General features: G+C 40.8%; 2 protein-coding genes across 2 annotated transcripts; one reads left to right on the top strand and one right to left on the bottom strand.

Annotated features, from left to right (window-relative positions):
• Nucleotides 1-6388: 6388 nt before the first annotated feature.
• Nucleotides 6389-11388, bottom strand: LOC111270564 (uncharacterized). Its single transcript, XM_022850839.2, has 4 exons — nucleotides 11055-11388; nucleotides 8648-8801; nucleotides 7471-8232; nucleotides 6389-6981 (listed from the first exon to the last, which is right to left on the bottom strand). Coding segments are annotated over exons 1-4 (1239 nt in total). The 5' UTR covers nucleotides 11057-11388; the 3' UTR covers nucleotides 6389-6660.
• Nucleotides 11389-14130: 2742 nt separating this feature from the next.
• On the top strand, nucleotides 14131-16705 carry LOC111270565 (protein D3). Its single transcript, XM_022850840.2, has 3 exons — nucleotides 14131-14537; nucleotides 15675-15939; nucleotides 16203-16705. The coding sequence occupies exons 1-3, from the start codon at nucleotides 14307-14309 to the stop codon at nucleotides 16403-16405; spliced, it is 699 nt and encodes a 232-aa protein (XP_022706575.1). The 5' UTR covers nucleotides 14131-14306; the 3' UTR covers nucleotides 16406-16705.
• The last annotated feature ends 303 nt before the right edge of the window (nucleotides 16706-17008 follow it).

Here is a 17008-nt window from a genome sequence, read left to right as displayed (position 1 = left end):
GAAACGAAGCGTATCGAATGCTGGATTCAAACCTAGACCACACGAATGCGTCCTCTCTGCTATAACTCGTTTCACAGGGGTCTTGTAGAAAGGCGTCAACACCTGTTACCACTAGAACTGCAACCGTTATTACTATAATGAACGTTGCTGATCTACGAATCACTCGTCCCGCGCCCAATTATTGCGATGTGTTACCAAGAAACGAGGAAGAATCTACACTACGAGAAAGAGTAAAGAGTTAATACCACCCATCAGTGAACCAAAAGAAGCACATCAGACGTAATTAGCGATGCGTGTTAGAAATTTTCGAAGACCTGTATCCCGCTCGACGCAAACGAACGAACCAGATTTCCTCATTAAGTAGTTGGCATGAATAGCCAGGTGGGTGGTGGTGGTGGTGGGGCTGTGGAATTTCTTGTTAGGTGGAAATTCCGTTGTTTAATACCTGCTGGGACTGTATGCGGCGACATGCAGTCAATATGCAAGGCGTTTGCCAATCATTTTTTGGCGTGTACAATTATCCCTGTTTTAGTACCAATTTTTCTTGCGACAACTTCGTTAACAGGATCTCAAGCGATGTTCACCAACACCGAACGCATCACCGCAGCTAGCGCGAGTTTTGTGAGAGTGTATACAAGAAGACTGGAAGGCGTCCGAAAATGGTAAAGTTTTATATATGTTATTACAGGCCAAGTGCTTATACTAGAATAAAATAGAAACAGAGGAGCAAACAGGGAAAAGGCACCGACAGCAGGCCTGGCCCTTCGTGAAAGATACAGCCAAAAGTCTTGAAAGCTTTGGTCCCGAATAAATTCGCTGCATGATAGTCCCACGAAACGTCTCCAGGTCTGTAGACGCAGCAATACATTCCCTTAACCCCTTCTGCAGCGTAACAAGACGACGGGCTGTTCGCCAGTGTTTCACCGCCATGATCTAGCTAGGAGAGCGTCTTAGAGCTCGCGTAGGGAGGCCGACGGCAAAGACGAGGAGTTTTGTATGGCCCCTAGGGGCCAGTCGCGGAGGGCACCCCACAAGGACCAAAGTGCCGCTCAGACACCCGCTTTCGTAAGTCTGTAGGTCGTTGTTATTGGCAGTTCGGCGGCTATAATGCCGGAGAATGAAACTTAGACCATTCTAGTTGTCGTTGATGTCCAATCTGTAACACAAACCCGGTCCGATCAAGCCATTAGTTTGCTCGTTGGCTAGCGATTGCGCAGCCAGTTGAGACTTCTGAGCCTGCTACCTCCTAATTGCGACCGCTTATCACCAAGCTGCTGACAAACCCCCGCCAGTCAACTGAGCGCCTAATACCGTACCCTGGAAAGGAATCTGCCCAACCCTATTTCTGTGACGCATCAACGAGATAGGTGGCCACTACGACGCACACACAGATGGCGTTTCTACAGAAGCATAGCACTACTAGATCTAAACTCTACATGCATTCTGATTCGGGTTGAAAAGTGTGCTTGCACGCAAGCCGACCGCGCAAAGCGGCTCACCGCGGAACGAGACGAATAATACAATCAAGCTATAGCGATAACTCGAGCAACAGCTTGAATTTTCTATTGTAACAGAGTAACAGGGAAACGGGTGGCGAAGTGAAGTGAAACGTGGGTGTAAGGACACAATAGAGGGGTTGACGAAGATCCCGTTTTAATAGAAAAATAGCAGATTAGAGACAAGGCTATTCACCCTTTACCACTTGACAAACTATGCTTAGAACAACAACAATGAAACATAACGGCTTCTTTACGCTTTTGATAGTAGTCACAATGATTGCACATGTCCAAAGTAGCGACAATTTTATATTGTTATGCTTCTTTCTATGACAAGGTAAATTTTGTTAATTGACCAACCAACCAACCAATCAATCGACTCATAGAGCTATTTGTAACGTGGTTAACTTAATTGCAAAAAAAAAATACATCCATCTAGGATTAGTAACTAATTAATCTTGGCATTGTACATGGCGCCTTTTTAAATGAATACCTTATTTCAGAGACTAGTCTCACTTTTTTATTAAAAAGTACAAGATTTCCTACTCATGATGCTCTTGCAGTATCTGTAGTTGCGTAATAGATTCGCGCGGTGCAAATTACAAAGTACGCTTCGAGGTTGGACAATACCACGTTGGCGCGGAAATGTTTACCAACATCTAATACGGTCTGTTCTTCACCTTGTAACTGTCAAATGAAAACATGCGAGTTCATCTTATTTGTTAAATAAAAACTTTGCCGTTTCCCTAATATGAAACTGAACGAAACTGTTTGGGCCGTTAACGGTTGTAGTTGAAGAATCCTTTGCTTTCAAAAATCGATTTACAACCGATAACCCTCTATTCTCGCAAGACCCTATTTTTAGTAGCAAAGGAATTCGCTGTACGACCCTAAAGTTTGCCTAAACATTCAGCCATGAGCGCCGATTCAGAAAGTTTACTCAAACGATTAGACTGACCAATAAAGGTTCGCATCATGCCCATTCCCTAAGGAGACGGAAACACGATGGTAACATTCCCAGCAAATGACGCCATAGTTGTGCTATTTATTATTTGCAAATCAATACAATATTTTAGTCTTTCGATAAAAAAAAAAAAATGCCCCAAACTAGGCGCACCATTTCTTTCCGACCGAAGTTTGCCACGTTTAAGCCAAAGCTCAAAGCAAATGAAATGAAGCGGATCGATCAACGGAAAGTGCCAAAAACGTACTCTTCAGATACGATACTTGCGTCTTCCTCATACAACGACCTATTTCTAAACGAATTCTATCCAGGAGTATTCGGTGCAGTACACTAACGGAAACACACAATATTATTACAGAGGTATTGGCCTGTCTTCCGTTCAGGATGGCAAATCATCGCCGATGCATCTGGAGATTAAAGTACGCCAACTTTAGACCTATCCAGAGTGTTATCCTTATGTGAATGACCAGCACCTTTGACAGCCAATAAAGAATTTCACCGAAATGTCAGAACGCAGCAGCTATTGTTGCTCTTGGCAACAAAAAACTCTGACGCTCATCAAGGCTACTGCTATTCAGGTGAAGAGGCGACTTTTTTTTTTTCGCTGTTGTCCCACGCTGCGTCTTCTTCCTTCCCCGTAAAGCCCGATGGCGCAGTGAGTATTCAGGAGGACAGGGGCGGGGTACACACAGGCTTCAGTTTGAAGGACCCAATAGATCGACGCTTGAAGGATACATTATACGTACCCTATAGCGCTGCAACAACGTAACATTAACCTAAGGACGACTTCTCTACACACGTACCAACAGTACGAAAGAAAAAACGCCAGGAAAAGGATGCGATATGGGGCCAAGAGCTTACCGAAACCATCATCTTCACGACAAGGATGCAATAATAATAATAATAATATCAGCAGCAGCGTGACACTCTGCGCTGGGAAAGGCGCAAGGCACCACGTATTTTTCCCGGTATAGGTGTCATTTATATACACACATATATATATATATATATATATATATATATAAATGGCTATCACTGGCATTTTTACGTCGGGTATTTAGGTTCGTCCCGTTCGCTCTGCGATGTTCGCTAGCTGACAATCCTTATTGGGTTACGATAGCGCCACCACCACAGTCGAATCGTTCGCTCATTGAGCCTTGTTAGGCTCCGAATACTAAATCGAGAGATAACATGGTAAAGAAAAGCAGCTAGAAGGGTGGATAAGAATACAGGACTCGCTGAGGCGAGGCGGCGGGCCAAAGTGCGCGAAAGATCAACGAGGCAAAATCGCATGGAACTAGTGCACTGAATGATCCGCCGCCATCGCTTATCAATCTCTTCTCAGAGAAACATAAAGAAATGCAAGATAGCAAGAAACGACATGAAGTTTCGTTTTCCTCTGAATGATTGGATGGCGCGGTGAATGTTGAACGGAAAGGTTGAGATTCGCTCCGTAGAGTATACAACGAGAGATTGGTTTGGGCTGCCATATTACATTACTTTTAAACCTGAAGAGACATATTAGGCTATATAAAGACATATAAAGATGACTCCAGACATTGTGACTTTCTATTCAGCCGTACGGAAGTCGGTCACCGGTAGGAACCCTTGAATCTCGGTCGGCATTACCGAACACATCAATAGAGAACCAGGCCCTTTTTGATTAAGATAATCATAACGAAATCAAGTTACTCCACGACGTGTAGCACTCATATCGCCTGATCATAGGTATATGGGTGATATTATAATAGAAACTGAATCATTTAGCGTCAAACTTAGCTATTGCAAGTGAACTACCATTCGTTCTACTATATCCATTTTAAGTACGTTTTACATTAAGATTAAATAAGCTAAGTTGAAACATCGGCCTGCCCGATGAGCTGCAAGCGCTTTTTCGCAATGGCCCAAACACATCAGAGAAATAGAACAGCAAAAAGATCTTTTTTAATGCCGTATACGCGGCATTTAGTTGACATCACCCCAATTGCCTATCGTGTAACTAGACGACGAATAAAGAATAAATACAAAAATCTGTCCTCATAAACGGTAGCCTGGCCATTTACGCAGGACAGATATAGCGCAGGCTTAATTTTGACACTGACATGTTGTTTCCCTTATAGTTGGGGTAACGTATCGGGGATGGGGAGCGTCATCGTTCCGTTAGATATAGCAGAGTCGGCAATAATATCTCGGGTCTAAGTAACAAGTTTTATATATATATATGTATATATCATACGCGAGGGCATATATAGGGCATCATTTGGAGTCGGTGGAACGGACACACCGCAAATGAAGATGTGATTAAGCTTGTTTGTTGTATTACAAACGAAAACCTTCGTAGCGAGTTCGAAAGAGGAAGCAAGTTAGCTGAGAACACATACAAGTCGCTATGATCAAGGAGCCACTAAAAAAGAAACACGATATTAAGCTAGCAGATCTAACAAGATACAGGTTTAAGGATGATACATAGTATTAGGTTCGAAGAAACCGTTGATCTTTCCCAATCAATTCACTTCAATTGCCTCCAGTCACTAGCAAAAGTGTTCATATTTCCGTTTCGTATAAATTATAACTCACTAATACAAATATACAAAAGCAGAACACAGTAAACCAGCCATCACTTAAATGTTTCAGTCCTTTCTGCACGGCGGCTGCTGCTCGGGTCACCTTTTCGACCCATTTTGTATGCTGCTATTCAGTTATAAATCGCAACGCGCCTATTTGCGTGATAGGAAATAAAGCAGTATCTAAGAAGACATCGATTGCAGGTTCGTAGACTATCTGCGCGCATATAGTTTTCTATGCTGTACGTCGATATGGCGGTACCCGTTGAGTATGAAGCTTATACAAAAGCTAAGCTTTCGCTCATAGATGAACAAGATAACCATTTTCACTAATACATTTGGGTTTTTGTGCTAGGCCCAAGTGCAGGTATCGGCCTACAAATTTATCCCACCAAACACCGTATGATGAACGTTATACGGAACGAGTACTTACGCGATAGACGGAAGAAAAAGGGAGGGTCTGAAAACGAATGTTATGACGATCTCACTACGAAATTGGTCTTTCTATTCGTAGTATTGGCGTACTATTCGATGAAGCTTTTAAGCAAAAAATGCCTCTTCACATTTAGTCCTACTCTAAACTTGATCATCACTATCCGAAACATATAACTAACGAAACACAGTAATACATATAGAAATATTTAGGACTTTTACTACCAGCATTTTTTTTCTCTTCGATTTGAAGAAAAATTATGCTATAAATTCTATATGTTTCCCTAGCTTCCGTCGGATATATTCCCTAACATAAGCATAGAAACGATGAAGTTTTTACCTAGTGAAGAAAAACTCTACAGAGGTAAAATGGGTAGATGTTAAGAGATGTTGTCGCACGAAAAAGCTATCGAATGCATTTTCTAAGGAAGCTCTACTTTTCTGCACTTCATAGTGATAATCTTTGGGTTATAAGAAGTGCGCAGAGAGCTCTAAAGGGCTAAGCAAACTCTAAAAGCGGCACAACACTTTGGACCTGAATCAAAAGGTTTGTAAAATGGAATAGGCTTTACTTCCATCTATACAGAGAAAGAGGTTTCGGTGCAGATCTCTGTTGAACCAACGCTTGCGCCTTGAGTTTATTCGGTAAATGATGTTTGGGCCTCAAGGTAAAAACGACCGATCCTATAATCGCTCAGGTCGTCGGAGAACGCGCAACAACTAGAAACGAGTCATTGAAATTATACTACGTCTACCAAATACACATATGTTGTCTGTGAATGAACCGTTCGGCCAAAGCTGATTTCGGGAGGAAGACTGACGGTGTCGATTTCTTTAGAAAAACCTATCTGATACGAGAATATCTTGTGTGTCGCTGAAGTGAAATATGCGCTAGATAGCATTTTCGCTATGTACCCTTAAATATACACGAGTATGTTTAAATAGAAGCGTATGTTTATAAAATTCCACAACGATAAGCGTAATAACTTAAACAAACAAAGCTTGAATATTTTCTAATGCAAAATTTCCATTATTAGGTCGCTGCACTATATCGAATATATACCTTTGAACACACGTTTGATCGCTTGTTATTATTACCTGATCTATTTTTTATTCCAGTACATTGCCATGATATCATCCTCTTTTCCTCGCATTCTTAGATCTGGTTCTGTCCGTCTTATCATAACAATAGGAAATCTCTGAGCTAGAGCAAATCATTGACGCTATAATTCGTATGTAGCGGCTGAACTAGCGGCTGAAAATTGTGAGGACCGCTATAATGGTCAGTTTTCACAAAAGCCATTTCCGCCGAATCGTAGTTGATTAACATGTGGAGCGGCAGCGAGTTCGGCACTCTTTGGGCTCGTATAACCGCGTAGAAACCGATAACCCCAGTAAAAATGAGAATGAGCTTACGGTCAAGGGCTATATCGTTCCAAACACGAACGGAGAACCGACGAAAATTAGCCAAAAACAGGTCGCACTGATGAATCGAGCTTCTGCTCGTCACTTTTCGAGTCAAGATCTTAAAATGACAGAGTCACACAAGAGAATTACAACGGCAGTGGGTAAATTAAGCTACCTGAATACTAATGTAGAGGAAAGCTACAAGTGAAACTTTTGTTTTTGGTAGCCGATTTATTTAATGTAAGGCATATATGGACCGATATTATTAAATAGTTTCACGAACTAGCGTTTGCAGTTATTAAGCGAAGTTTAGGTAAAAAAACAATGCATTTCTCGAGTCGTTCTATAGCATAATGTAAACTTACTCACAATTGTATATTTCTTTCAAGTATAAAGTACCAAGCCTAATAATACTATCAACGACACACATTTCACATCACACCTCCTTGAGAAATAAACGAAGTGCTAACACAGTCTACTTGAGTAGTCGTACTCGAATCATCTATCGTGTTTAGAATGTTACACACTAATTAATAGGCGAGCCAACCTGCACTTCTACCTATCGGGCAGATGATCAATTGGTGCAGAACAGTTTGCAGTTATAAACCTGGTCATAGATGAGGTCGGGAAGAACCATGGACGACTTCGACATCCTGCACGCCATCTCGACCATTACCATCATGAGAAGAATACCGCTGAGGCTCTGTAGGTACGTTGATAGCCATCTATCGTTCGAGACCTGCCTATTTAATGTAAATAACAAATCTAGGGTGAGAAAGACCATTGTTACGTTCATCAACAAGATGGGCAAGCCGAAGATTTTGTTGACATGATCGTTTAATAGACGGCCTACCATTTCGTGCTGTCGGATACCCTGAATTGGCTTCTCCTTTGCATGAGCCGTAACTCTGATCGTAATGAGATTCAATTGGTAAAACACTACGCTCATAAAAATCGTCGTATAATACAGACTGCTGAACAACAGAAGGCCGGCAACAATGTGTTGGGTGCCAACCGCGACGCTTCTGAAGTCTGTCACGTAGAACGTCTCGATCAAGCGAGCGCTGAAGGTTAGAAAGAAAAGGCCAAGTGCGACAATCGAAACATGCCGATAAACACTGGTCGCCCGTGGTGAGGTTTCGAATTTGCGGACAATCCTCGACAGATCCTGAACTATGTTTTTAAGAAGTAGAATGTTTGCTTCCATGTTGAAATAGATAGAATTGAATATTGCATTCACGTGAAGTACGCCTAACAGAGAGCGGTTCCATAGCACGGAACCGCTCATCGCTGCCGCATGATCCCACAGGTCGACGATCCACAGAAGAAATAGCATGAAGTGTAATGCTCGAATGCTCCAAAGCCAGACCTGATCGTGCCGAAAGATAAACAGCAGACAGAAACGCAGTGCACAGATTATATATATTTAAATACGAAAAACTAATAGAACGACTGGATATTTTAGTCTTTGTAGGCGAATTTGAAGTATGCTGCAGCAGAGCCATTGTGAAATATTCATCTGATCTGAGTAAACGCTGCAATTCACATAATGATAGTTTTGACAATAAATTAGGACCGCTTTGCGTCTCGCGTAGGGACGCATGTCGTATTTGCAAACCCAGGAGCTCAACAAATAACATATACTAAAAAAATGTAAACCTTTTTATATCTAATTTGACTGCCTTAGCATTTGTGTCTACTCCAGTGTTCACAGGCGGTAAGAACTCATCGACTGTTACTTCCGCAATGTTTAGTAGCGTTGTTGTGTGGCCTAGCAGACGTACCTTTTTCTTACAGTTCTCGGGCTCACAACCAGGCATTCCTAGCATCAGTCCAACAGCCTTCATTGAATTAAGGCTAGCCCTGAACTCCGACAGCATTTGCACTCGAAGTTCTGCCTCGTCCGCACCTTCCACGAAGCCGGCTGACAGTAGTGACCTGAACAAATGTTCTGCTCATGAGACATATAGGTACGTAGAATGTCGTTGTCTTTGAACAAAATGCACTCGGTTTTATATAATCTATGGACGTGGCCGGATATCAAAGATAGAGTATTAATGGGACTAGCGTGGATAAGCATGACTTAGTACTAAACAACTATCCAAACCCTGCGGGAGAGGACTGTAAACTGGTAAAGTCATTACATGAACTACGTTCAAACATATCCACTCAAATGAAAAAAAAACCCAGCTATTTGATGAAATTGAATATAGCGTGTTGACGAAGGAGAAATAATCTCGCCGATTGTGTAGGCCAATCGCGGCCTACACAATTGGCCGATATTCCCAAAATGGATATATACGTAAGTTGTCAGCTTCAGTGTCCTCTCTCTATCGGAGCCTGGTAGCCCGACAACGCTATTGTCACACTATAAAGAATAAATATTATCGTCTAAGGTAGTAAATATTGCCCCCTTCGCAGTGCGGGTGAAGCGTAATTATAGTAAATTATAGCAGTCAATTGATAAATCATGATATTGTTAAATCAGCGACGCGCAAACATTGAGTCACGCTTTCAACATGAACGCTTTCGACAACGACAAATGACACCTGTTTCACCTAGTCGTAAATAACAGCTTAAGAACTGCTTAATAGTAATTTTTCCTTAGTAATAGCGGACATTTCCGTAAAATAAATAGATGTTTGAAGGTTACTACGGCTAAGTAATGTTTCAGACGGCTGGCTCCTTACAGTATAGAACAAAGTGAGTCCATGCCCAGCTGCATGTCTAGCCTAGGTTACGTGTCCCTGAATCCACGTCAGTGCTGCACCATGACGGAAACGGTTTTGCGCGCAGCTTACTTAACTATAATACGGCAGTTATTTTTAAATTACTGAAACACTTATTTCGATAACAATTGGAATTTGCCACTAATAAGAATATATACATACTTTTTACGTCGCATCAGCCTATTTTGACCCCTTGGGCATAGTATTCATCAGCGACATAGGATAACAAGAGAGACCCAAACAAACACCCGATAACAATTTCCTATAGGGTACAATTTTACAACTTGTGTTTGTGGATACTTTTCTCCTCGTAGAACAGCATCATTCCTGCAGGTATAGGATAACGAATAGGGAGGCACGTATCTGTTAAACGGAAATCTTCCAAATAACTGCTATAGCAGAGTCGTATGGTAGTACCAATCAGTATGAGACATCTCAGACAAAATGAGTGTCAGTTGCAGGCATCGGTAACTGATGATTCGGTCAATCTGTACTATGTTTCTCACTGCGGCATGCCCCCATCGCCCATACACACCGGACGGTGAAGATTCATCTCGTAAAAATTAAAGAAAGTACTTTAAACTGGATAGGCGAAAATGACTGACGTGGCAGAACTGCTTAGTAATTCGCGGCTTCGGTGAACTAAAATCATAACAAAAGATCGCAATATTAGTGTACCGTAGATTTGTCGACGTTCCATATCGTTACCTAATCGTTAGACATTCGATCACAGCTTACTGCTATGTATTACATACGTAGGACGTACTCGGTCGTTTTGTATGTTCGGAGAAAATTTCCAATATATACTATACTATAATATATACTATATAAATTGGGCTACCGATAGTTCGACGCGCTTCGGATCGGATGTTAAAAAGATTTAGTTGGTAAATGAAAGCTTGGCAATTGGTCACATACCACCGTCTGAGAAAACGACAGATATTTAGTAGAGCTGAAGGCCCGCAACGCTAATACTATTATAGAATTTCCGTCCTTGAACTCGGAAGACCTCAATCTATAATCACTATATTAACGATGAATATTTATCTATGCTAGCCAGTTGGTTCTGTATGATGGATCGATACCCAACAATAAAAAATAAAACTATAGTTAAATTGCCCTCCGACTGAGTAGGTTTTATATCTTGGATGCACAATAGTTGAGCTAATTTATTTACAATTACACTGAATGAATAAATAAGATCTTGTTTTAGATGAATACGTTAGTATTGTTTGGCTGCTGGCTAGATAGGCCGTTGCAAAGTCAATTTTCAACGCTTTCGTATCACTCGAGGGTTCGTCACCGCAACTGGTCCGATCACAGGAAGGTGATTTTGCCAAAACGAAAACAGGCCCAATATTACTTCTCAGCATATTGCGGCGGATTATTCAGATCCAGATACACCGCTACGTGTACCGGATCGCTTCTGATGTTCCCAAATATTATTGGATTCGTGACTCACATGTTGTGTCTCGTGTCGCTTTAGTCAGTCTTTGTTTTCTTTCACACTTTTAACACGATTGCTTTTATAGTTCCGCTTGCTAGTTCACGTTGGATCGATTTATGGTCAAACAGGCCTTCTTGTTGCTTATTTTTCCCTGTTCGTTTGCTCTATACAGCAACAACTGGCGCCGTAGCGACCTGCAGGTCAACGGTGAGAACTCAAACCACTTTTAGCCCCGTAGCCATTCGTGAACGGCCAGCTCGGAGAAGCGAGGCAACAGGAAACGTCGATCGCTCAGTGAAGGCAATGGTTCGTCGCCCGCTTTTTTTCGTAGCCTTTCTCGACCCGCCATTTTCGTCGTTATAAGCAGAGACAAGACGGTCTCCTCTCTCCGGCCTCAAGCTGGTGTGTTTCGTTTCCTTCCGAGTTCAGTCATAGACACAGCAACTGGGTCCAGACCAGAGAATCTCGAACGCTCTTAAAGGGCCGACTAATGCAAAACGATACGATAGCGAGACGAAAAACCGGCGCAATGCTAACTTTTTAGTGTCATCGTTCAAATTGTCGAGGAAGAAGAACTTCTAGTGAGTTTGCTGGGGCTTCGTGGTGAACAGTGAGATACGACATGATCATAAGAATGTTTTTTAATTCATTGCACATTATAAAACTTTACGTGTTTATATCTTAACTACGTATATCTTTCAAATGAATATACTTTCGGACAGTCAATAGACCTATGACTACTCACGCTTCGCTCACGAACCTTTGTCTGACCTCGAGTAGGCTAAACGTTTCCTTCGAGAAAGTGGCCTCTCAGCCTACCCTTTAGCCTAATGCGTCCATTTAACAGGCCATTGAATAATTGTTGTCGATTTGATTACAATTCGGCAAAGTGGAATAGTTCGCCAAGATTGAAAGCACCATCCCCCAGGAACTAAAAAATTTTCTAAAAATTTACAGTTTGACCCACTCAAACAACATTTACTTTAAAAACAAGATTTTGCCAATAGTACGTAGTTCACAATTAGTGAAAATACAAAAAACTATTTAGCTTTTTACTGTATCAGAACAAAATTTATCGTTATAACAAACATTATCACATTAGACTGAGATTAAAATAATCCACACGGCTTTAGATTCATTGGTTTAAATTAATTGAAATATCAGAGCTTCATGGAAGGCCCAAACCAGTTACAGCTTGTCCTTAGAATTAGTAAGTCTTGGCCAGACAACGGGCGACGTCGCTTAGATGAAACATGACGTATCCCGAAAGCTACGGTTATTACGCAAGACACTACAGAATGGAATTTCAACATATAGAATGGACGTAAATATCTGCTTTTCGTCGTATTATTATATACATATATATATATTTTTTTTTCCGACGGCCGATAGCATCGTACAAGATAACAACCGTCGTGGCTGTGCTTATTAGTTTGGAGAGAATGGTGTAAACTGTATTAGTGAGCCACCGTGTAGACCTGGAGCTCCCGTTTTACATTGGCCGCGTGTCTATCGAAATAAAATCTGCACAAATATCGATAGATGCTAGTTAGATATAATATATCCGTGAATAGCGACAGATCACAATTCCGACGCTTACAATATCCTTCACATTTTTCCGGAACATAGCGAACACTTGTGAATGTAACACACAGCGTATGCTTCGATCCAGAGAGCTTTGTTTCTAATCTTGGCTAGAAATGTATATCGATGATACGGGTAGTGTTTGTGTCATTGGTTACCTAAAAGAAAAAAGTACGCAAAGATGAGCCCCCCAAGCGAATTTGTTTTGGCCAAACTTCAAGGCAAATTTGCTGTTCGCTGACTATTAGCGACGACTGTATAATCCGCCACCTGCATAATGGAACACAAACATGATTTGTGGGTTGTGCGACCTACGCGTATTTTGGTTAACTCTCGAGTGTAACAGACTGTGATATTTTCTACCAATGTGACGAGTGTAAGTAAGTCCTGCCAGTATTTTTATACGATATAGACGAGGGAGACTGAAAACGGCATTGTCACTTGTGCTCAATTTAGTTCCCAGCGTGACGCCGTAAATGTCATGCAGTGTGGTCTGGGTAACTACGATGTTTAAGCCAATCCTTTCCAATGAAGTAAGTTGCTGAAATAGTTATAAATTGATATTTGTAAACAGTGTAAGCCATGTTTAAAGTTACGAGCTTCACCGTTTATGTCGATTGTTTGTACATATTCAAATTGGTTCAGTCTATATAGCTATATACTTATTGCTAAAGAATAAATATAAAAAACGGATTGAATCATAACATTTTTTGTTAATTAACTGGTTGTGTCACTTCAAGTTTCTTCTCTGAACTTCTGCTATAGTATGAAATATTGCAAGTCAAAAACACACACTTATTAATAACTGTTTGGAGACTTTTTCAAAAGACGAACTTTAACTGTTTTTCTTCATACTCTGATATGCGAAGTTCAGTGAAAAAATCACAGTATAACACCAAATGAAGTTCACTTACTGCAAATAATGGGTTCCGTAACGACCCGAGCTAGCAAATTCAGATTTCCGATATAGCGGGAACCGTCAGGTTGCTTTCGGTCGCAGGCCGTTGGCCTAAATTCAGGCCTGATATGTATGGAACACAACGATTTCGTGGTTAGGGAGCGTAACCCAAATACCATTCGCTAATTTTTTTCCACGATTTACTTGTTTTTACCTAAATTATAACTCGGCCATTTAAAGATGACGCTAACAATTAAGGCAAGACATGTGGATTTACTAATCGGGGGTAACAACTGACGGCCTTGATAGTCAGACACATGAGTCTTATAGACTACCCCTTCAAAAATCTAACGTTACGGATTTGTTTCGACATTCTGTTCTCGACAGATTTATTTTACTGGTCCTTTTCTAGTTCATGATACTAGGTTAACGGTAGTCATTGGTTAGAGACCGCTTATCAAAATTTCAGAATCCTGACAAAAATCACCGAGATTTACAAGTCGCTAAATAAACAGCACGTTAAGTTTGTCTATTCATAGCAAAAACAAAATGATCGTTAAAATACGGAACTCCATTATCTGTAGTCATTTTCCAAACGTCATCTCGTGGCTATCAGCTTGCCAGTTATCAGTGGCAGGCAACTGTACGCTTTCTTCAAGCTGGATGTACTTTCCCAGAACTACTCTTTGAAAAGTGTCTGAGCTGCACGCGAATGAGGGTCGCATTGGTACGAATATAAGACCACCGACCAGCACCTTAATAAATGCGACGGTACGGCCGAACACATGAGAAGCTGTTGTTTCTTCATTGAAGAAGAGCAAGCACGGCGAAAACAAAAAACAGGAGTCGTTATGAGACAACAGCGTCAAAACTGGCGTATGCCAGCTGTTCTGGTGGGAACGTTGATCCTTAGCGGAGTTTTGGGCGATAATGAGAAGACTAGCCTAAAAGAGGAGATGGAAAAATTGAAAGTAGTACCCGATGTTCTGCCAATCGCACCCAAAGCCAATGTAGAGGTATGGCCCTATTTACCTCTTTGCACTGTTACTCAAGAGCCTTTTCAAATGTTTTTGGATTATACCTGCAGTTTTTGCACGCCCACGACTTTTTATGAAAAATTTATTTAAACGATTTCGGATTTCTCTTAGGAGTGTCGGGAGTGCATTAGGTTCTTATGCTTTTCGGTGAATTATTTACGTATACATATTTTGAGAAAAGATATATTTAGTTGATCTTGCAACTTGCATATAACCACGTCAAACATATACTGCAACGCTATATATATAAATTAATTAATATAGCGTTGCAGTATATGACTAATTAAAAGTTTAAAGTTCATTATCAAGTGTTGCCTTTGACAATTATATAGTCTTCTTTCAAACATTCAGTACACTATCGTCAACAGTTGAAGTTCAGCAACGTCTTTTAGCTCTGATCCATCAATCTGCACAGTGGTAGTTCAGAAAGCAGTTTCGTGAAGATCAATCGCTGTCTAAGCAAATCAATTCCTTCGGTCATTCCTTCATTATTATTCTTCTTCTTCTTGCTATGACCATTATATACACATATAATCTATAGACTAATGTGCACTTTGCAATGAAGTGTGACTGTTACTCTGAATTTCCGATTGAAAAAAACATTAGCGGCTGAGGCCACTTTTTACAACAGCTCAATCGTTCCTCATTATGTGGAGTTATATTATTACGTTCACTTATGTGGAAGGTCGATTTAAGTAAGACGAATAAAAGCATAGTAAGCACATGTGTGCTTGCTATGTACATGTGTAAATTTTAATCTTTGATAATTGAAGTTGAATCAGGCTCAATCAAGATTGAATTCTAGTGCCTACTTAGTTCTGCCTCTCTGTCGACCAGAAAATATAATTACATAAAATGATTCATATTCTCAATGTCACAAACGTGTAGTGAATCCTTCACATAAATATCACCTTAGCTATATAGCTTTCTCAAGTTTCCATAGCCTCAAATTATGCCTGCTCTCTTCCCTAATACGGGTTATGAAGTTGTTTTTTTTTCTAAAAGATAGAATCTCTATTTGAAGTAATCATTTGATTTTCTAATTGATGGCCGCTGAAATAAATAATGCGAAGGTATAGTGGCGTGCACTTAGATTGCTTACTCTTTTATTCAAAGGTGGATTATGGAAACGGCGCTGTGTTGCGTCTTGGCAATACTTTGACGCCGACCCAGGTAAAAAACCCGCCGACTAGTGTGACTTGGCCTGTAGAAAATGGAGCCTTCTATACGTTGGCCATGGTTGATCCGGACGCTCCCTCCCGAGAAAAACCCACGCTGAGAGAGGTCAAGCACTGGCTGGTGGTCAATATTCCCGAAATGGATATCGGCAAAGGAGAGGAGATCGCCGGTTATCGTGGCTCGGGACCCCCTAAAGGCACTGGTAGGTCCTCGAATACCACGCTGTCGTAACGAAAGCTGGAGCAATAGCGATGGTCAGAAAAATTAGTTCCTTTTTGTTACTTTCCAATGATCCTTGGATTAGCATCCAGATTCACCCACTGCCTTTTGATTGGAGATTGTTTGATTAAAATAAGCACACTTTGTTGCAAATCTCTATGGTCAAATATTCTAAACAGACTAAAATTTTGTTCGATACCCTTTTGAAATTGCGGCCCTAACGAATTGCCTGTATTACATCTTTAGGACTGCATCGTTACGTAGTCGTGGTTTACAAACAACCGGGTCGCATCGAAGTACCTGATAAGAAAGTGGCTAGTTCCTCGCGGGCGGACCGCTATCACTGGAGCCTTAAGGATTTCGCTGCGAAATATAACCTAGGCGATCCTGTTGGGGGTAACTTCTATCTCGCCGAATGGGACGCATACGTTGATACTATCCCTAAGTAATGTGTAACGAATATTGTTTCACCCCTTGCCCTAAGAAGATGTTTTGTTTAAAGTGCGAAACATAAAAAGTTAAAATGAGGAGCACTTGTGACATACCAATTATAAAAAGACTGGATGTTCCACTAGAAAAGAGCAGTTGTTTGCAATCGAAGAGCCAAAAGAAGGAAGGAATAAGCGGCTTAACGAAGCAGATTCAGGTCCTCGTCAATGCATTCTAGTAGAACCGGTAGTGAAGCGTATTATGTAATTGTTAATATTGAATCATGTAGAAAAAAACTAATAAAAGCATATTTATTAATATTCAGCTTTTTTCGATGAATTATATAATGTAATCCAGCGCTTTTAATGGGTTCCAAGAAGTGTAGCGTGATAATAATATTTGACCAGTTCTATTAATTGTTTTTTCATAAAACAATATAATTATCGACGATGTATATCTGTGCCAGATCAGTGTAAGTAAGGTCAATAGACGAGCGTCATACTTCATCATACGAGTTATTAAATATGTCAACTTATTTTTTCAACTGCATAAAGATAAAAATCGATATATGTCAGCTCTGTAATTCCAGTGAAGCTAGATAAAAGACAGGTGCTCATTAAATA

The sequence above is a fragment of the Varroa jacobsoni genome, unplaced genomic scaffold (genome assembly GCF_002532875.2).
Source record: "Varroa jacobsoni isolate VJ856 unplaced genomic scaffold, vjacob_1.0 contig00006, whole genome shotgun sequence".
Taxonomy (NCBI): Eukaryota; Metazoa; Arthropoda; class Arachnida; order Mesostigmata; family Varroidae; genus Varroa; species Varroa jacobsoni.
This window is presented reverse-complemented; position numbering and strand designations above follow the sequence as displayed.

Bases quoted from the DNA above. Each gene is read 5' to 3' on its own strand.
- LOC111270564 (XM_022850839.2), bottom strand. The intron at 8,233-8,647 runs GTACGTCTGCTA...CGGCACGATCAG, and splicing joins CCGAGAACTGTAAGAAAAAG to GTCTGGCTTTGGAGCATTCG. The intron at 6,982-7,470 runs GTTTATAACTGC...TGTCATTTTAAG, and splicing joins CCGACCTCATCTATGACCAG to ATCTTGACTCGAAAAGTGAC.
- LOC111270565 (XM_022850840.2), top strand. From the start codon at position 14,307: ATGAGAAGCTGTTGTTTCTTCATTGAAGAAGAGCAAGCACGGCGAAAA. The intron at 14,538-15,674 runs GTATGGCCCTAT...TTTTATTCAAAG, and splicing joins CACCCAAAGCCAATGTAGAG to GTGGATTATGGAAACGGCGC. The intron at 15,940-16,202 runs GTAGGTCCTCGA...TTACATCTTTAG, and splicing joins GGGACCCCCTAAAGGCACTG to GACTGCATCGTTACGTAGTC.